Source organism: Pleurodeles waltl, chromosome 12 (genome assembly GCF_031143425.1).
Source record: "Pleurodeles waltl isolate 20211129_DDA chromosome 12, aPleWal1.hap1.20221129, whole genome shotgun sequence".
Taxonomy (NCBI): Eukaryota; Metazoa; Chordata; class Amphibia; order Caudata; family Salamandridae; genus Pleurodeles; species Pleurodeles waltl.
Genome location: NC_090451.1, coordinates 524,675,397 through 524,697,506, shown reverse-complemented (window position 1 = coordinate 524,697,506; position 22,110 = coordinate 524,675,397). Strand labels below are relative to the sequence as shown.

At 44.5% G+C, this 22,110-nt stretch overlaps 1 protein-coding gene across 3 annotated transcripts in view; it reads left to right on the top strand.

Moving 5' to 3' along the window:
• Window positions 1-22,110, top strand: part of LOC138268084 (sodium-coupled neutral amino acid transporter 7-like) — a 179,341-nt gene that overhangs the window by 137,076 nt on the left and 20,155 nt on the right. For all 3 annotated transcript variants that reach the window (XM_069217452.1, XM_069217454.1, XM_069217453.1), the window contains exon 8: window positions 13,298-13,445. In XM_069217452.1, coding sequence (XP_069073553.1) covers window positions 13,298-13,445 — 148 coding nt within the window. The remainder of the gene's footprint in view (window positions 1-13,297; window positions 13,446-22,110) is intronic.

The window sequence follows — 22,110 nt, the reverse complement described above, 5'->3', positions numbered from 1 at the left end:
CTGTTGCACTCAATGCTTCTGTACTCAGTACCATCACCAACGCACTCTACACCAGTCCACTCTACTCTGTGCCACTCACACAATGTTGGTGCTTCCGTAGGTTTCCAGTGACGAAGAATACACAACGCAGCTGTGGCTAGTGCTTTTGCATCCAGCAACGTCTGTGTGTTATCTTTCTTATATTTCTGGAGACATGAAGTATGATTAGTTCTACAGTCAATGCAAGGGTCATGCCACTAGAGGTGGACTGTTTCTCCCTTACTTGTGACCAATATTCCTGAATTTCACTACATGATCATAACATGTGGAGGATGATGCCCCTGGGTTCTTTACATTTCGACTGTGTGTCAAATTGTACAAGTTGTGCCATGAAAAGCTTGTGGGGAAACCAATGCCAGGTGTGTAGGATCTTGAAGTAACTGACCTTTAGTGTAGCCTCTCGAACTGTCATGGTCATGGAGAAGTACAAGTACGGAGATGTGTTGATAACATGGAGGGTACAAAATGGTCTACATTCATTTTTTGTTGGATGCTTTTCATATAGCTTATTAGTTTGATAACATTGAAGTTGTTGTGTTAGGTCTAACTGAAATTCGTTGCATAATTCTAGAAAAGGTGTTATGGTGCCTTCATTAAAGATGTGTGAAAGCTGGGTGATTTCTGCCCGTTGCCATATTTACCATGTGAATGTGTGGCTGGCTATCGATATTTTGGTATTATCCCATTATGGTGCCTCTGGGTGAAGATGTAGATATTGTCCTAGAATCCAGTGTGTCTCCTTCCAGGCTTTGATATTGTTTGCGGTAATATAATTTTCTTTCACTTCGATAAAGATGTTGCCAGCATAGAAAAATCTGTGGGCCTGTGAGCCATCTTCTGAAAGCATTTTTAAGTTTTAACCAGCCAGGAGTTTCCATATCAGGAAGCCATCTGCGAAAGAGTTTGCAAAAAATAATACATGGAGATATTTGGAAGATGAAGGCCTCCGGATGTTGTGTCAGTGTATAACATAGTGATGGCTATTTGAGGTCTACCAGATTGCCATTTGTAGTTCTTTATCAGTTTATCTAATTGTCAAAGCATTGCAGAAGGGACTGGGAATGGAAGCATGCCCAGTGTGTAATTGTATCTGGGTGCTACTACCATCTATAGCATTTGGACTCGACCCCATAGTGACATGTTGAGAGCTGTCAACTTTGTGAAATCTTGCTTCATATGGGTGCTCAAGATCAATAGATTATTTTTAACAATGGAATAAAGTGAAGGTTGGAGTTGTACCCCTAAATATCTCATTTGATGATTTTTCCAGGTAAAGGATGCGTTGCTGCTGTGGTGGACCTTGTCCTCAACATTGCTTCACATTTGGCCCAGTTTATTTTATATCTTGAGTAGGTGAAAAAATCATCAATGACTGAGATCAGTGCTTTTATGGATTCTGAGGGGAGAGTTAAGGGTAACAGGATATCGTCAGCACATAGCATTTTCATTTCCCCTGATGGTGTTTAAATGCCATGAATGAGTGAGGAGGTACATATCGCTATTGACAGTGGTTGCAGATCCAGCAGAAAGATAAGTGGAGACAGAGAACCTTGATAAGTCCCGTGATGAAATGCTAAACTTTCTGAATGCATCTTGTTGCTGATTTACTTTGGCTGTTGTGCCTTGATATAGCTATTTGGTCATGGAAATTAAGTATTTGCAGATACCCGTTCTCTACTTTATCTGGAATAGATAGCCTCCTCTCCACTCAGTCGAAGGTTTTTTCCGGGTCGAGGGAGAGCACTTCACATTGTTCTAGCTTATTTTTAGAATCCCAGAAGAGGAGCATGGGTGTTCTTAGGTGATTCCTTGCGGATCTCTCAGTGAAACCCCCTATTTGTTTATTTTTGATCATGTACAGAAATATCCATTTAAATCTGTTGCCAGTATCTTAAAATCTATTTTGACGTCACAATTTATGAGAGATATCGGTCTATAGCTACTGCATTATGTTGTCTTTCCTAGGCTTAGGTATGACTGCAATGTGGGCTCATAGAAATTCTGGTCATAGACTTCGTCTTTCACCCCACAAAACAATTTTCAAAGTATGAGAACAGAGTGTTCTGCAGTAATCTCATAAAACTCAGTCAGAAATCTCTCCTCTCCTGGAGCATTTGTGCAGACATGTCTGTTATTGCCGCTGCAACGTCTTCATCAGTAATTTCTTCGCTGAGTGGTTCTGCAAATCAGATGGAGCAAAAGACAGATATGGGAAAGAGGGAGGAAGAGAAAAACTAAAAAGTGTCACAATGAGAGAAAGGAGAATGCTGCAACAGTGATCTGAAGGGGCAGGGAGTGCCAGTGGCTTTAAATGGATTGAAGGGGCGGCCGTCTGAGATGGCTTCAGGATTACGCTGCCTCAGTATTCCATGTTCCCACATTTAACTAGCAGCCCTGGGGTTAAGGGGAGGGCTTTGAGCACCGGCACGTTTTAATTTATAAATTAAACTGGCCCCTGCCTGATCATCACACAGGCAGCAAGGTCCTTGTTTAACAGTAAATAAAGGGCCATTCTCCCCGTGTGATCATTAGGCAGGGCAGGCCATCGTCATTACACAAATGTACGTACGATGGCCTGCCCTGCCTAATGATCACACAGGCAGACAAGTAAAACACAAACAACATTCTTTTTTTCCACCCTCCCTGCAGCTGTTACCACAGTCTCCTCTGGTGCGTTGCTCGGGCGTGGCAGCCACTTGCTCGATTGCTGTTTACCCACCAGGGAGACCGAGTGTTTGGAGGGGGCGGGCCACAGATTATTCGAGTGCGTCACCGCAGGGTGGGGAGCGTAGACTGACAAAACCCAAGCGCTCACAGCTAATTACTGATTTAATGTCTACTTGTCGGTCGGAGAAAATAGACATTAAATCTTATTGCCCGTTGTAAAAATCAACATGGCTCGGGCATCGGGCGATATGATTTCCCCATGCCTGCTTTTAGACCGCAGCCACACTGCAGCACTCATACTCCTTCACCTCTCAGCGGCCTTCGACACGGTTTCTCACAGCACTCTATGCACCAGACTCCACGACGTAGGAATCCGCGGAACTGCTCTGAAATAGATCCATTCCTTTATTTCTGGAAGGACTCGGAGGGTCAGGCTCCTTTGCTACACATCTAAACCCACATTAGTCAGCTGCGGAGTTCCCCAAGGATCCTCTCTGAGTCCAAATCTTTTCAACATATACATGACCCCACTCGCAGCCATTGTCAGAAGCCACGGAATGGACTTCGTGTCATATGCCAATAACACCCAACTCATCATTTCCCTTACTGAAGACCCGGACATGGCCAAAAAGAATTTCCGCTCAGGAATGGAAGCCGTCGCCACCTGGGTCAGAGAAAGCTGCCTCAATCCCAACTCTGACAAGACTGACCTCATCTCTTTCGGAAATGCCACCTCAGCATGAGATGACTCCTGGTGGCCCACATCTCTCAGCCCCCGCCTTCACCGACTGAGCACGCCGACAACCTAGGCATCATCCTCGACTCCTCCCTAACCATGACCCGACAGGTAAACTCACTCACCTCATCCTGCTGGAAACTTTTCAAATAGATCCCAGCAGACTTCCGCAGGACAGTCACCCACGCCTTAGTCACAAGCAAGCTCGACTACAGCAACACTCTCTACGCCGACACCACGACGAGAAACCTTCAAAAAGCTACAACTCATCCAGAATGCCGCCGTCAGATTTGTCCTTAACCTCCCACGCCAAGAACATATCTCCCAGCACCTGAGGACCCTCCACTGGCTCCTGATAGAAAAATGAATCACCTTCAGGTACTCACCCACACCTACAAAGCCATGCATAACCTCGGACCAGCCTATCTGAACCACTGCTTCTCCTTCCACACCCCCGCCAGATCCCTCTGTTCCGCTCAGCTGGCTCTGGCCACTATCCCTTGCATTCGGAAAACCACCTCCGCAGGGCGATTCTTCATCTACATCGTAGCAAAGAGCTCGAACAGCCTAACCCTATACCTCAGACAAAGCCCATCGCTCACCATCTTCAGGAAGAACCTCAAGACGTGGCTTTTCAGATGAGGCTCCACCCCCGCAGCACCTTGAGACCCTCATGAGTGAGTAGCTGCGCTCTACAAAAAACTGATTGATTGTATTTCAATTGGGTGAGTGTCTTTAGTTGTTCATTAGTAAGTTTGCATTTATCAGCTTATGTGCTTTTTCGTCATCACCTTCTAGACCTCGTTTTTCATATGCTTTCTGCCCGACCATAGATTGCTCTTGGATCACACATCCTCTTACGTATGCTTTCCCTTCTAAACAAATGGACTGTTGTGATTCAACTGATCATTATTTATTGAGATGTATTCTTCTAGCTGTATGTTTAGTTTCCTCTTTTCAGGTTGGTGGTAATTATCCTGTATTTATTTAATGTGACTTGTCTATTCGCTCCGAAATATGTAGATCCACAATATTCGTGTGTGGTCAGATATTGAACCTTCGCCTATGTCACAGGCTAAGATTTTGGGTATTGTTGACGTCTATTCTAGTGTCTGTGCTGTGAGGGCATGAAAGAACTGAATATCGTCTTTCAGTTTGGTGAAGGATTTGTCAACTATAGGTTAAGGAATGATCCTCCATCATGTTGATTAGTTGACCTCTGTCTCTGTGTTGATTGGATTTGCCAAATCTACTTAAGATTGGATCAACTGTGAGGTTCCAGTCTCCTCCAATCACTATAGTTAGGTTGTTTAACTCCACCAGTATTCTGCATAGTCGAGCAAAAATGTTTTATTTTACTTTAGTGGGGGCATTTATTGATCCCATGGTAATAATCTCAGAGTAGATGGACAGATTAGCAAAAAAATATCAACCACGAAGAGCTATCCAAGTCTTTGTCATACAGGCCAGTACAGTGGATCAATATTGCCACTCCATTTTTCCTATAGATCAAAGAGGGTGTATCTAGTACTTCTGTACTGTTTTAGATGCCGAGATAACTGTTCCTACCCATTCTCAATGGAGTTTGGCTGATTCTTCAGTGAAGGTGTCTCTCCTGAATTATACGATATCAGGCTTTTTGAATTGTTGATGTCAAAATCTTCTTGCAGTGCAGTGAATAAAGTTGGTCATTCCGTTAGTGTTCAGAGACCGTATGTGGAGTGGTCTAGTAGAATCCATTTTGTAACTGCTGTCAGCTGTTAAGAAGTGAGAAGAGTGAATGAGTAGGTTGCAGTAATGTATTTGTGTAAGGATAAATTTACTTTCAACCTGATGGAGCGCTTCTAGCAAGCAGTGGCCAACTCACCTGTCTAATTATAGTTGTTCTAAAAACAAAATTCTCTGAAATTATTTTTTCTTAATGAAAAAATGACAAAGTTGTGGAAAAGAGAGGTGACCTGGATTTGTATCTCTCCTGGAGATGTAATTTGTTACTGGGAGGGGGAATGTAGGGGGAATGCCTCCTTGGCTTTTTGCCTTTTGTTGATGCCAGTTATGATTGAAAGTGTGCTGGGACCCTGCTAACCAGGCCCCAGCACCAGTGTTCTTTCCCTAACCTGTACTTTTGTTTCCACAATTGACACACCCTGGCATCCAGGTAAGTCCCTTGTAACTGGTACCCCTAGTACAAAGGGCCCTGATGCCAGGGAAGGTCTCTAAGGGCTGCAGCATGTCTTATGCCACCCTGGGGACCCCTCACTCAGCACAGACACACTGCTTGCCAGCTTGTGTGTGCTGGTGGGGATAAAATGACTAAGTCGACATGGCACTCCCCTCAGGGTGCCATGCCAACCTCACACTGCCTATAGGTATAGATAAGTCACCCCTCTAGCAGGTCTTACAGCCCTAAGGCAGGGTGCACTATACCATAGGTGAGGGCATAAGTGCATGAGCACTATGCCCCTACAGTGTCTAATTAAAACCTTAGACATTGTAAGTGCAGGGTAGCCATAAGAGTATATGGTCTGGGAGTCTGTCATACACGAACTCCACAGCACCATAATGGCTATACTGAAAACTGGGAAGTTTGGTATCAAACTTCTCAGCACAATAAATGCACACTGATGCCAGTGTACATTTTATTGTGAAATACACCCCAGAGGGCATCTTAGAGATGCCCCCTGAAACCATACCGACTACCAGTGTGGGCTGACTAGTTTTAGCAGCCTGCCACACACCAGACATGTTGCTGGCCACATGGGGAGAGTGCCTTTGTCACTCTGTGGCTAGTAACAAAGCCTGTACTGGGTGGAGGTGGTTCTCACCTCCCCCTGCAGGAACTGTAACACCTAGCGGTGAGCCTCAAAGGCTCACCCCCTTTGTTATGGCACCCCAGGGCACTCCAGCTAGTGGAGTTGCCCGCCCCCTCCGGCCAAGGCCCCACTTTTGGCAGCAAGGACAGAGGGGATAATGGGAAAAACAAGGAGTCGCCGCTGGCCAGTCAGGACAGCCCCTAAGGTGTCCTGAGCTGAGGTGACTCTGACTTTTAGAAATCCTCCATCTTGCAGATGGAGGATTCCCCCAATAGGATTAGGGTTGTGCCCCCCTCCCCTCAGGGAGGAGGCACAAAGAGGGTGTAGCCACCCTCAGGGCTAGTAGCCATTGGCTACTAACCCCCCAGACCTAAACACACCCCTAAATCGAGTATTTAGGGGCTCCCAGAGCCTAGCAAGATAGATTCCTGCAACCTGAAGACGAAGGAGGACTGCTGAGCTGAAAAACCTGCAGAGAAGACGGAGACACCAACTGCTTTGGCCCCAGCTCTACCGGCCTGTCTCCCCACCTCAAAAGAACTGCTCCAGCGAAGCGTTCCACAGGGTCCAGCGACCTCTGAAGCCTCGGAGGACTACCCTGCATCTAAAAGGACCAAGAACTCCTGAGAACAGCGGCTCTGCTCCAAGAAAGAAGCATCTTTGCAACAAAGAAGCAACTTTGAAAGAATACACGTTTCCCGCCGGAAGCGTGAGACTTTGCACTCTGCATCCGACGCCCCCGGCTCGACTTGTGGAGAAACAACGCTACAGGGAGGACTCCCCGGCGACTCCGAGCCCGTGAGTAGCCAGAGTTGACCCCCCTGAGCCCCCACAGCGACGCCTGCAGAGGGAATCCAGAGGCTCCCCCTGACCGCAACTGCCTGCTTCAAAGACCCGACGCCTGGTAAGGACACTGCACCCGCAGTCCCCAGGACCTGAAGGATCCGACCTCCAGTGCAGGAGCGACCCCCAGGTGGCCCTCTCCCTTGCCCAGGTGGTGGCTACCCCGAGGAGCCCCCCCACCCCCTTGCCTGCCTGCATCGCTGAAGAGACCCCTTGGTCTCCCATTGAACTCCATTGCAAACCCAACGCCTGTTTGCACTCTGCACCCGGCCGCCCCGTGCCGCTGAGGGTGTACTTTTTGTGTTGACTGGTGTCCCCCCCCCGGTGCCCTACAAAACCCCCCTGGTCTGCCCTCCGAAGACGACGGGTACTTACCTGCTGGCAGACTGGAACCGGGGCACCCCCTTCTCCATTGAAGCCTATGCGTTTTGGGCACCACTTTGAACTCTGCACCTGACCGGCCCTGAGCTGCTGGTGTGGTAACTTTGGGGTTGCTCTGAACCCCCAACGGTGGGCTACCTTGGACCCAACTTTGAACCCTGTAGGTGGTTTACTTACCTGCAAATCTAACAAACACTTACCTCCCCCAGGAACTGTTGAAAATTGCAGTGTCCAGTTTTAAAATAGCATATACAGTTTTCACACAAATGGCAATAAGCTATTTTGCTAATTTAAAGTTCCTAAGTGAAATACCTTTCATTTAAAGTATTGTTTGTAAATCTTGAACCTGTGGTTCCTAAAATAAACTAAGAAAATATATTTTTCTATTCAAAAATATATTGGCCTGGAATTGTCTTTGAGTGTGTGTTCCTCATTTATTGCCTGTGTGTGTACAACAAATGCTTAACACTACCCTCTGATAAGCCTACTGCTCGACCACACTACCACAAAATAGAGCATTAGAATTATCTCTTTTTGCCACTATCTTACCTCTAAGGGGAACCCTTGGACTCTGTGCATGCTATTTCTTACTTTGAAATAGTACATACAGAGCCAACTTCCTACAACCATACTTTATGTGAGGGCATAATTGCATGAGCAGTATGCCACCACTGTGTCCTTGCCAAACCTGGGACATAGTGAGTGAATAGAGCAGCTATTTTCATATATTTCATATATGTGCTGGACACTGGTAAATAATAGTTTCCCAGCTACATAATGGCTACTCTGAACCCTGGGTTGTTTGGTATCAAACAACTCCGAATTATAAATCCAAACTGGTACCAGTACTGGATTTATTATAAAATGTACCCGGGGTCACCTTAGAGGTGCCACCTGCAAAAATGAGCTATCCTGTCTCTCTGGTTTGTGAAACAAAGCCCTTCCTGGGTGGAGGAGCCAACACCCCCCTCCCTCAATATTGTACACTGCCCTGGCAGTGAGCTTCAAAGGGCTACAGCCCTTGAAACTCGAACATCAGGCCTGCTGCTAACAGCAGATGGCCTCTCCCTTTGCAAACCCCAACTTCTGGAGGGAGCAAAGGTGGGAAAACTACACAAAGGGTAGGAGGAGGGTTCTCACTGAGCATGCACCCCCCCCCCCCCCAGGGCTTGCAGGCGAAGTGGACCCTTCAATTCATTTTCCTCCATGTTGGATGGCAGGAAAAAATAGCCAATAGGGCTTAGGGAAGTGACCCTTTCCACAGAAAGTGGTCACTGTAGTGGGTGAAGTCACCCAGGGGTAAGTGTCCCATTGGACACTACCAGGTTCTGCCTAAAAAGCCAAATAATTTCAGTATTCAGTGGGCTCCCCTAGACCAAGAAATCAGATTTGGAACAGACTGGAAGAGACAAAAGACCAGCACCAAAGAAGAGCTAAAGCAAGAGAACTGTGGACCTGCTGTACAAGAAAAGGTGACCAACCCTGTCTGCTGCACCCAGGACCTGAAAATCGCTGCTGAGGAGGAGCTGGACACTGGACTGACCTCTAGAAACCCAGTGGACCTCCAGGCTTCAAGAATCACCCCAGATCTCACTTCTGAGTGGAGGCACCACTCAAAAACCAAGCAAGAACCAACAAACTGGTGAGGGTCACTTCACCAAACGGCTGATATCTCCGCAACCGGAAGACATAGCCAGACCCGATGACACACCGACGACTGCCTGGACGTTACTTAAATGTGTGCCAAGTTTGGTTTGGTGGTACCGCACCCTCCAATTGTGTAGTTACACCAATACACTGGGTCCTGGTCAGCTGATGTTTGACAACCAGAAACCAAGGTCCCCCAGAGCTGAAAAAGGATCAGGAGGAAGCCCCAGTTGAGGGACTTTAGGAACACTCTGGACTTCTGACCAGAGGGCCCCCTTTGTCCTGTAAGGAGCCCTCCAAGAGACTCCCCTCCAGCTCCAAAGGACTCCGTTGTGCACAGCTCCTGGATCTCCAACTCGCCCTGTACCTGGCCGCCCTGGGCCTTGCATCGCGGAATCTGCTGTGTGCCCTGGGTCCCCAACTCTTGGTGACCTCGACAGCCAAGGGGGACCCCCAGGCACCATCTTTAAACCTGCAAACCAGCTCCTTTTCCAACTGGCCCCTCCAGTTGGCCCTGTGCCAAGAACCTCTCCAACGCTGCTCTCATCGGAACCGGGAGCCGCCTGAGACTCTCCAGCTGGCACAGTGTGCCCACCGACCACTCTGCAAGAGAAGAGACCGGTAACTTGACTGTGATTTTTACTGCATTCTTAAAGGTGACTGTGCAATTGATTCCAATGGTGCGTAATTACGCACAGAGAGACTAACTTTGCTAAAACTTCGAAAAGCTATAACTCAAAAAGTACTCAACGTATTTTAGAGATCTTGATCTTAAAATTTATATAAAAGTCTGAAGTATTTTTATAAAATCTTGTCTCTAGTTATTCATTGAGTGTGTGTGTGGTGCATGATTTTGAGTACAGCAAATACTTAGCACATCTCCTGGATTAGCCTAACTGCTCAACCAGCTACCTTAAAAAGTGGAGCATTAGGTAGTGTAATTTTTACCTCTGGAAACCATTGTGTCTGCCCGGACCCTCTGCATGGTGTACTCGATTTTGTACACTACATAGAGGGCCAGCCTCCTACATTCATTTTTAGGGACATTATGCAGTGGGTATGTAGAGGGCTGTTCAGTTTCTGTATTAGTAGCTGAGAGGATTTCCACATCATTTTAAGCTTCTTGTGGATTGATAAATTCACAAGTGGTGCCCTCCATTGGCAGGATCAAAGTTGCTGGATATAGCAAACCATATCTTCTGCATAAGGAGAGCTCTCAGTTCAAGGAATTACTTTTGGATCACTTTGGTAGTGTAGGACAAGTCAGCAGAGAAAGCAACCAATGCGTTTTTATAGGTATACGTTCCTTGCTTTTGGAAGTTTGTAGAATAGGCTGTGTGGTGTGAACATAACAAACATGGTGTGAAGCCTTTTCATGTGTGGCATAGCCTGTGCTCTTTTTTTTTAAACACTAACCGCGGAGTAAAGGAGAAGTTGTGGAAGAACTTGTTCAAGAAATTGGCATACATTATCTCTTTCTTGCCCTTCAGACTTATCATGTATACATCCATTGTTCCTTCTACTGTGGTCTTTTAGGTCAGTGACCCTTTTCATCAGGTTCCCTACACCTGTTACAAATTCTTTTATCAGCAGACCTAGATTCAAGTGCTAACAGTCGCTGGTCGTTTGTTTCAAGGACGGTGTGGCTTGAGGTGATTTCTGTACATAAAGATTTGTGCTCTGCTGTAGTTTCTGTGGCAGAGCTATCTAAAGAGCTTAGGGTCATTTTAATGTCCTAAAACTCTTTTACTAATGCTTCAAAAGGTGGTAAAGTGGATTTGAGTTGTTGGGATGTTATGGTATGTTGTGGGTTGGACATTGTTCCCTTTAGTTCCTCAGAAAATGAGTTGCCAGAATGCCTTTCCTCCTGCTTTGTGGATCGGTTTATGTGTTTGTTTCCAATATGTTCACTAGATAGCAGTGATAATTATAGTAAAGAGGTAATTTATGAGTAACACTTTTTTTGCATTTCAGAAAATATTTGTTTGAGTCATGCGCCAATATAATAGTCTTGCGTTTTCCCAAGCAGTTGGTAGAGGGGAGATGGTTTCCTGCACAATATGTACACCATCACTCTCTCCTTTCTGTTTGCTTTTTTAATTGTGTCTATATATTGATTAATGCTCAGTATCTGCTGATATGCATTGAAATGTAGGATCTGTTTTGAGGCTGTGACAGTATTTCCTTTGGAATAGATTCAACATTTTCGTGTTGTGTCCAGGGTGACTTACCAATACAAAGCAGCACCAGCGCCGACAGTGACGATACGCCTTGCCACACCTTGTAAATCCGGACTCCAACCCATCTTTAGGGGCCTGAAGCTTGACTGATGGTAGCCCTGACCTACCCAAATTCAAAACTGAATTAGAACAGCTTTGCCTACCATCTTGTTATCCTGCAGCTGCTACCTTCCCTTAGCTTCTCTGCCCACTGCATCAATCTGTATTGAGCATAATATTGTCGAGTCCTGAATCTATGTAGCTCGCTCCCTCTCACTCTGTCCAAATTTTAGTTTGCACTGTTGGATTGAGCACAACCTACTGATGTTGGCCACTTGTAAAAGCTCTCTGAGATTATACAGATACAGAGTAGCAGTGTTCTATTCAAGTATCTCCATAATTTCTTTGGACATAAATTTGTAATTTGGGTCGCTCCAAGGACAGTTTGAGAATATTTATCGCAAAGAAATTACAATGAGGTAGCTGTTTAAGAAAATTCCAATAAGCAACTTGTAGTGGCCTGTAATACAAACTAAAAATGTTATACAAGAACTAGTGCTTACTTTTACTGATGTTTATGCTTGGTTCATATGCCTAGTGACGGTTACAGTGTGCTCTGTACATAGGTCCCATTTAAGGAGTTTAATTTGTTTTATATCTTGTGGTTTTGGAAGGTTTGACCTTTTGGAAGAGCTTTGATGGCAATCGTATGTGAGGTCTTGTGCCAATGTGAATCTTGAAATAATGATGATCTGTTTCTCTCCTCACACTGTGCCCCTGCTTGCCTATCCCTCTGTGCCACTGCTCTCCTTTCCTACTGTGTCCCTGCTAAACTGTCCTTCAGTGCCCCTGCCAGCCTCAGCCAACATGTCCCTGTAAGCCTCTCTAGGCTTCTGTGCATTTGGTATTCCTACTGTGCCCCTTCCTGCCTCTTCCTGTGTCCTTGTCTGCCCTTGCTTTTGTGCCCTTATATATATCGCCCTCTGTGCACCTACCTTCACCCTTCACTATGCTCATGCTAGTCTTCATTTGTGACCTTGTGTCCTAACCCCTCTTGCTCCTGTCTATATTTTCTACATCTCTCTCTGTTTTTACTGTGTACCTGCTCTAGTCTCGCCAAGCTCCAGTCTCCCTCTTTACCTTTTCTTGTCCCTGCCCCTGTTCTGTTACCTTTGTGCCCTTTTCTGAATCTCCCTCTGTAACCATGCCAAGTTTTATTTTTCCCTGCAAAATCCCATGTCTGATTCGCCGTTTGTTGAACTTCTTGAATCTCCTTCTGTGTGACTGCTCCCACTATTCACCTTTATACCTCTACCAATAGGTCCTTCCAGCCTCTTCTTTTAATAGGATTTGATGTCAACGGACTTAGTCTTCCTTTCCCTGGATTACCTTTTTTCCTGTTCCTCAGTTTCCCTTATGAGCCCTGTATTTTTATTTCTACCATCTTACTCAAGTTTATCATTTTTGTTGAAAGTGCTTTACTGACTGCTTCCAAACTGGAGAAAACTGGCTTACAAATACAACTTTATCCACTGATTTGGGTTAAACACCCATTCATACTTTGATTATTCCTGGTATCCAACGCATTCATTCATTCGGTATGAGAGGATTGTTACACCTTTCTGATTCAGTTTCCGAACATCTTGACCTTTGTAAACACAGAATCTATTGTGTCTACTGATGTGAGGATGTTAACCCCCTATGAGAGGGGACTTGGGTTGTTGCAACTTGTTTCTGATATATTTTTGGTATTGAGGACCGCCTACTGGTTATGTTTTGATGATAATAGTTGAGACTTTTTTCAGGATACTGTTGTTATGGGGGAGTGTATGAGAAAATCCTGATTTTTAACCTTGAGCTTATTTTAGGTTACTTTATGTGCAAGCCCAATAAAGACTTGTGATAACAAAGCACTATGATTCTGGTTAACTGTCTAACCTCTTCTTCCACAGGTGTTTGTGGGTTCCTCACTTTTGGGTCCACAGTCAATCAAGATGTGCTGATATCCTACCCGCCTAATGATGTGCCGGTGGCCATTGCTAGAGTCTTCATCATTGTCAGCGTGTTGACATCGTATCCTATCCTGCACTTCTGTGGCAGGTGAGTCTGTTTGCTGATTTGTTTTTTTCTTAATCTGCTCCACAATATCTATCAGTGGCACATTTAGTAGTCTGTAACAGTCTATTCAGCATAAAAATAAGCAGCCCCAACACTCATTTTTGCCCTTGTGCAAATTTACAGCGAAGCAGTGATCCACATCAAAACCTGGAGATAATGGTGTGTGGTTATCACGAGCAAAAGCACAAATAGATGTGCTGAATCATTGTCACTAACCTTTAACTGGTGATAACCACATGCAGTTATTTGTAGGCTCTAAATCTCTACCTCTTGAGCTAGTTCTGAGTGGTAATATTAGCACCACTCCATTGTTTTACTGTTTTGAATCCAGATTTTGCCCTGAACTGTATATGAACCCTTGAGTGTAGGTGCAACTTAGAATCATATTCTGAACTTGCGTGGGAGGTTGAATGTCAGTGAATATGTTGGTTAGTTAAGAAACTATTTAAAAGTTGAGATTGTCCATTTATCATAATACTTAATCAATACTTGATTGGGTGTATGTTCCCTCCTTTGATTTGCCACTAGTTATTACTTTCCATTCTTGTACAAACAGGAGACAGAATCCAGACTTACCTTGGAGGGATGCAGACAGAGATTAGGAGCCTTGTTTTGGCAAACTCCATCTTGTCATCTTTTCCCTGAAAGATGAGATAAAAGCATGAAGAAAATGGTGACTTGTCAGCAGAAAGAAGATGGGCAGAATACCCATTGCAGGAGTGAATAGCCGCTGAGATCTTGTAGGTAGGATAGCGTATTTGGAACACATTTGCGTGAAAATTCATTACAGACACACAGCAGTGATTGCCTCCCTAGAGTTTACAGTAGGTGAGCACAGGAAAGATGAATAATGGAGTCGGTCAGGCTTGTAAAATGCTCCAATCCCACCAACTGCATTACATTTAATGGAAGAGTGCTGAAAAAAATAGAGTACACACAACATGAAGACACACATTTTATCAGTCACCACAGACTTGGCCTCTCAGAAACAAGTTTATTTCCCTTACAGATATTCAGAATGTCCTGTCTGCTGAGGCCACAAGCAAATAGTTCAGCTCTGTCAGCTTAAATAACTTTAACTGGGAGAAAAGTGTTCTAATGAAGTTCATCAGATTGTCCTAAGTCTTTTCATTTTTGTGACTCCTTTCTCTATTATTTTGTAACTTGCATAAGTGTATCCATGCATCATACGCTGGTACAGACCAGTACATATTGTCATCTGTTTTGGTGGCCTTGGAGGACAGTTTCACCCTGCCAACTAAGTGCCTGTGGGTGACACCTTTTTATCAACCCTGATCTCTTGTGAGACTTCAAGTGAATTATTTATTTGAATTGCTCATAATTTGAATCCAGCAGTTTGACTTAGAAGTGAGTTTAAATGGCACCAGAGGTCTCACTCTACTAGTAAGTCAGCGCCTTGCAGTAATGTGAAGCATACTAGATGCAGCTTCCCAAATGAAGACAAACTCTCTGAGATGTAAAAAAAAAAGTATCCAGATAAGGTTTAATGAAAGCATCACTGCTATAAAATGCAAGCACCAAAGCTCTCCCACTGTGCACAAGCAGGTTTATTTATATAAATGTCCAGGAGAACACTGTAACCCTCCCCAAACTCCATATAAGTTTCTCTGTTTACAGGCTACACTGTAGCCCTTTAAATCAAACCCAACAAATCGGCGAACGTTGCAAAAGTTTATTCTGTGTTTTTGTCAGATTTGTGGCCACGGTTTGAGGAGAGGAGTTTGTTTACGAACTGACTGGGTTTTGACCAGATACACCTGATAATTGAGCTAGTGACCTTTGTTGTGTCTGGCTGGGGAAACCAAGAATAAATTTTGTTGTGCTAGTACTGGGACACTTTTTGCTGTTATCACAGTTTAAACTCCGAATATACACACAAACTACAGTAGAAATATAAAATGATGAAATATCACTTATTTTCCGACCATCCACCGTGCCCCTAATAAGTGATCTGCATTTGAAAACATGGCTGATGAAAGGGTGAAAACAGATGTTAAGCGATGTCCTCTCTAGTTGTAGGTGTACTCTGCAATGTAATTTGGGTATGCAACAGAGAAAGGGTAACACATTTTCAAACCCTACTGACCAGACACTACAAGGTGCCAGGACATTCTTAGTCCCAAAGGGCAAAACAGTGGACTAATAGAGGTGTGCTGTCCTGTACTTCTAATACATACTATTCCAGAGCCTCGGTTGTGACCTTTACCTGCTGATAACCTTTCTATCAGTTCAGAAGTTAACAGATACTTAGTGTTGCTTAGGTATTCAGTGAACCATTTGCCCTATTCAGAGAATGAACATAATTTTTTTTTTTTTATTGAGGGTGCAGTAGCTGAAGCAAAATCTTAGTTCAGCCCTAGTGCCTGTTGGTTGAAGACCCATTTGGCCTGCCGGGGATCGCCCAGTAACATACCGACCTATCCCTCTTCTGATCACCTCCTTTGTTTTTCTGATTCACCATCCTAGTTACCTTATACAATGTTTTGATCATATTGTTCACATGGTGTGTGCAATGCTACATCTGCTTGAGTTATCTGAGAACAGATAATTACAAGAATGGTGGTTATGCTCTAGCGTTCCCACCTCTAAATGAAGTCCAGATGCGGATTCTAGAAGTCCCTAGAAATGTTGCTCAACTGGTACTAGCACCCTACCAGTAAGGGCGAATGGTCAGTCCTGAGAGAAAATCCCTGCACAGTAAGTTCTGTGAAGAAGAGGTACTGAAGCACTCTAGGAAGTCCCACTATTGTTAGAAAAGACCGCTGACTGCTTGCGACAATACACACAATCGCAGTGGGGGCATATCATGGTCCTGTAACTCTTGATGTTGTCTACACTTAATAACTTACTCTGCATTTAGATGATCTTGAGGAGCATAAGACGTTCCAGTGACTGTTGGGGCTCCTTTTGCTCATTCACCTCATTAACATGACATTCAGGAAGTAGTACAATTCTCATTATTGAATGACATATGAGTCTTGCATCAAGAGCCTTTTGGGAAAATACACAGATAGTTTGTATGACCTCATCAAAGAAATAGGCACATATGCATTTGTTCAGCCTTGAAAAAGTCTTGTAGACGAAAAACACGTTTTAGCTGCCTTTGGAAAGATATGTTGTTCTGATTTATGAAGATTTAAAGAAGAATACAAATCAAGAACATTTCCAAAGTGTTGCTCATTCATAATGGTGACATAGGTATTTTCTAACAATAGTGGGACTTCCGGGAGTGCTTCAGTACCTCTTCTGCACAGTACTGATCTAAGAACAGAGTCTGGAACCTCTGTATCAGACTGATGATCTTTAGACTTTCATAGACAAAAATTGGCATGCATGTCCCCCATGACAGGCCTTGCAGGGAGGGTGCTTGAGGGGAATGGAGAAGGGTTTCATGTGGGGAATATGTTCATCTTGTTAATGCTTATTAAGTTCATGATCACCCGCTGGCCAGGGGGATGCTTCTCGGGGAGTGCTTTTTAACACAGGAGGCCTTTTACTGTACATAAGGCACCATGTCTTCTCATGCAGTATACAGACAAAAATGGTCATTACGAGTCTGGTGGTCCTGGGACCTCCAGACTCGCGATGGAGGTCTGACCGCTGTGGAAGAAGAGGTCTGACCTCCATATAATGACCATGGCGGAGCAGTCACAGTCTGACCGTCAGCACTGACAGGTTGCTGCCAGGCAAGAGCCTGGCTGTACTAGCGGTCGCACTACGCAAGGGCAGCGCTGCCCTGGGGACTATGAGTCCCCTTTCCACCAGCCTTTGCTTGGTGGTCAGGCTGCCATGCAAAAACTGGCAGAAAGGGGGTGCCAGGTACCCTATGGGGTCCCTTGCACTTGGCATGGGCAGTGCAGGGGCCCCCATGGACAGCCCTGTCGTGCTTTTCACTGCCTGAATTACGGGCAGTGAAAAGCACGATGAGTGCTGTCTCACCCGACGCTCTGCCACATTGCCGCCAGATCAGTTATGATCCAGCGTCAATGTTATGGCCCAGCGGGGAACTCTTAATAGGGCCGGCGGATGGAAGACTGTGCGAATGAGTTGCCGCCCGCCAAACTCAGGAGGGCAATAGTTTCAACCAATCTTGTAGGAAGAGTACCTGGGCTACCACATGGTGTGCCATTGGTGTCTAGTCCACTGATACTTAATCAGATTTATGGACGCCTGAGCATCATCTTAAAACCATGGAAACAGAATCCATGGCTTGTACTGGTCCTATTTGTACAATTGCTAGTACTTTTGGCAATGGGTCTGGCCCTTCAGAATATATATTTAACCTTCTGTAACCATTAGGCTTGGGGTTGGTACTGGGATAATATTTGATGCATGAACACACATGCCAACCACAAGACAAGCGTGTCTTTGAAAGTTCTAGATTAGTAAAAATAACCTTTTTGTCCAGTGGGAAACACGCTGTGCTTGAAAATGGTCAAGCTAGCTGTCAGCCACGGGCAACATGTTCTGGTGGTTAAGGCTACCTTTTCTAGACCGTGGCAGGCTTTTTCCACTATAAATAGTTTGTATGTATGTACGTATGTGATCTATAGAGCAAAACATATCTTAAATCATGCCGTATTGTACAAAATTCTGCTAAGAATAAGTAGGCCCATAGCCCTCATTGCTTGGAGAAACAGCAGGGAGATTGAATTTCCTGCTTCAAGGTCCACTGGACTAGCAGTTGTATAAACTCCCTGACATTGAAGAAATGTTCTTGTGGCACTTTTTCCCCACTGGGCAGCTTGTATTGTAGTATAAAAAGAGGGCTTTAGGCTATCCTGCCAAAGTATCCCTATCGCATCTTCACCACAATATTGGCAACGGGAGTGGATCATAATACATAAAATAAGGCATGAGGCACATGCACTGATTCTCACAACGCAGATTGGTGTTGCTTTCAGTTGATAGTGTGGTTTAGTAAATTGAACAACATAGCCACCTCAAAATAGTACATTTATTTAGGGGTTTACAAAGCAACCAGCCATGTACAAAGAAATTGCAACATTCTTGCAACGTTTCAGAATTTCTATTTGAGTTTCATAGTTTGTATACAATGTAGCCATCATATCGTGTATCACAAAAGATCTCTTAAACTTATTTTTTATGAACATATTTTTATTTCTTAAACTCGTAAAACTACTGGAAGACGTTGAAACAGTTTAGGTTGAAAAAAAACTGCATTATTTATTTTTTATCAGGGCCCTAGTTCCACTGAAAGATTAATGTTTTCTTTCTCAGCATTTCTCACACTGACGCTGTCTTTCGGCGATGAAACATAAAAACTAGAAGGAGACGGATTGTATGAAAGAGAAAAACTACCTGTGAAATACATTGTCTGGTTTACTCTTCAACCCCATGCTGTTGCTGTTTTTTCTTGCTCTCATTGTACAACTTATAGACTTCTTAGGTGTAGCAAAGGATCTGCTCAGAAGAAAGCGTGTTTGTTGAGTTTGAAGGACTTTGAACTGTAAGCCTCTGAAGCAGCATCTACTTTTTTTAATTGACTTTGCAACAATCTAAATATAGCCATAGAACTTGTGGGGATAACTTTAGTCACATCAGCAAAACTTAAATATTTTGTGTGCTTAATATCTCGTTGCTTAGATTTGTTCTGCTGAAAGATGCAGTGAGAAATGAAAGGCAGATTGCACAGGAGATAACAAAACGGGACCCATAAGCAAAATTTAAAATAGCCAAAGATGTTTTTTGTACAGTTTTGCAATTTTATGGCTTCCCCGGGCCAGAGCCACGCCTAACTTGAGGTGGGGGTGGTTTGCTTTGAAATAGTTTACTTGTTGAGTCAGGGGTGGTTAGTGACATTAACATTTACAGTTTTCTGCTTTCCTTGTTGTAAATTAGCACAAAGAGGTTAACACACAGGTATAGTTTTAATCCACGTAGGTTACGTAGTGCATAGTTTGCAGATATTCTGTTTTGTGATATTGTTTCTTTTATTATTGAATCATAGGTGGTTTGCGAACATTTGTGAAATAGTGCTGCATTGTTTTATCATTTGATTAAAATACTCTGCAAGTCAGCTTTATAGAAGACTTTGCATTAATTTTCCATAATGCAACATTTAGGAACATCTAGAAGTTATTTACTTCAGAATGTGTGCCATACATACATGGTTGGATAGACTACATGATGTTCCATATATGATATTAACAGATGGTTATATAGCACACACCAGCATTACAAAGGTGTCATGTTTCAGTCACGGAAACGGCAGAAGGACTTTCTTCAAATCACTTCTAAATTATGAATTTTAATAAAACCCAGTGCAGTAAGGAATATAATCTAATGTTGTATCTGTTACAAATTTCTAAATAATAATCACCTTTCTCTGAATTTTGAAGAGTCATGATGTTTTTACTATCATCTGTTGTGATTGCATGATGCGTCTTTCAATGTTTTTTCTTGTGCTTTGGTTCTTGGGCCACACTAGATTCCCTGGCTCAGCTGTTGCTCAGCTTGCCCCCTGAGCATGCAGTGACATGACTGTGAATGATCTGATGACCAGGGTGTTTAGACACATGTAGGGTTGATCTCAAGATAAGAAAGGCAGCTGCAATCTTGTAGTTAGTCAGTCCTAGAATTACCATATTTCCCTGATGGGTCTTTGTTAGAAATTGGATTTCTGTTTGGCTAGGGTATTGCACCTAAGCCAGGCAGAACCCACCACTCTAGTCAGGGCAAGAAAGTTACACACCAGAGATAACCTGTGCTCATCCCATGGTAGCTTGGCTCAGAGCTGTAAGGCTTATCCACAGAGGCAATGCTTAAAGAGTTAGCGCAACACACTCACACCAGTGACACAATAAATACACCACAAAAGAGACTCCACACAGAATTATTTAAAATATCTACTCTCTATATATAAATTGGTGCCAAAGCGACACAAAGCATACTCTGTGTTTAATAGATAATTATTGGCATGTTATCTGCTGTCCTGACCATACACGAATCACACATCATACACGATTGCATGTTTTACTACTGCATCTAATGCCCTGATGCTAAGGACCATATTTCACAAATAAGTCATGGATCACCAAAGTTTCATAACCTGGGTTAGAGCCCAGACTCCTGAAGCATTAGTCATCCCCACAACTGCAGAACACCCACAGTGAATGCCTAGGGCATGAAATGCTGCAGATTAGCTTGGCGACCATAATCGTTGGGCATTGTGTGCCATCACCGTAATATTACTCGTTATTCTGGCAGTGCAGGCATCTCAATACATATTGTAACAGTAAGGCAGGTCAGGTAGCAGATTTGGTGTGGGGGAAAAAAAACTATGCATCCCCAAGAATCACGAGGAGCACAGCATATCTAGGACGTCACCCTCAGTAGATTAGTAGCACAGAGGTACCGGGACCCATGCACTACTAACTAGCGGAGGTATGGTACTTTTGAAACACGTGGTCAGGAGAAGGGAGTGTAACCTCCGCTGTCCACATACCACTGCACCTGCCTGCGAGTATGTGGCGCAGCTGCTAACAGCGTGAAATAGCTTCCCAACAGGTTTGGCAGAGGAAAAAAACAGGCGCCTGCTAAAGTAGCACTGGACAGCCGTCACTCCTCCAGGGTCCCTACTCACCACGATGCTTCTCTTGGGTACGGGTACAGGCCCAGTCTTTGGGGAGTCTCAGTGCATCAGAAGCGCCTGGGGACCAAGCAGAGCACCGCGCTTGGTCCCTCTGAGCCAGCAAGGACAGATCGGCATTGGACTCCTCCTCCCAGCAACTTCTCCTAGTTCTCCGGTATGAGAGCCCTGCTCTTGGAGTGTCTCGCAGTAGAGGGGAGTTCTAACGGCCGCAGGGATACTGTGTGCAGAGTGATGGTGCCTCAGCACGGCACTCCCTTTCACATGTCGCAGTTTTCCTGGCTAGGCAGCAAGGTTGAAGGAATCGCACGCTGCTAGTTGCTCTTGAAAAAGGTTGGATGTGTTCGCCACGTGCTCCTTTGCTACTTCATTTACGAACGTGAGAACGCTCTGTATTGCTATCTGTGGGGCCTGGATCAATGCCCACCACACTTTCCTCTTGGGCACAAGATGAAATGAGAATTGAAGTGCTCACCATGCACTTCTCCTTGGCACCAGGTAAAAACAAAAGTGGGAAATCTCTCTGGATCCTCTTAAACCACGGGCTTCCAAGCAAACAGGGGTTGGGGAAGCAGCCAACCAACCCTTCGAGAACACTGGTGAGCACTCAGGGGGTAGTAGGCAGGCTGGCCCGTGCACAGTCACTTGGCAGAGTGGCAGTCCCTGGAGCAACCTAGCAGGCAGCAGGTTAGCACAGCAAAGCAGTTAGTTCTAATGGTGGTTCCTCCTGGAAGCACAGCAGTCCTCTGGTGGAGTATGTACAGCCTGCAGCATCTGGTTAAACGTCCTACGCAGTGTCTAAAAACATGATGTCAGAGCCCCTGTATTTATATTCAAAAATGTATTTGATGTAAGGGGTGACTTCAAACAAACCTTTTCAAATGTAACGGACCCTTTCAATCCAGCCCTGGCTCCAGGCATCAGTAGGGGGTAAATCAGCTGTGTGAGGGTAGGACACAGCCTATTGACATGTAAGGTGTGAACAGCCTCTCGCTTTCCCAGCCCAGGAAGACT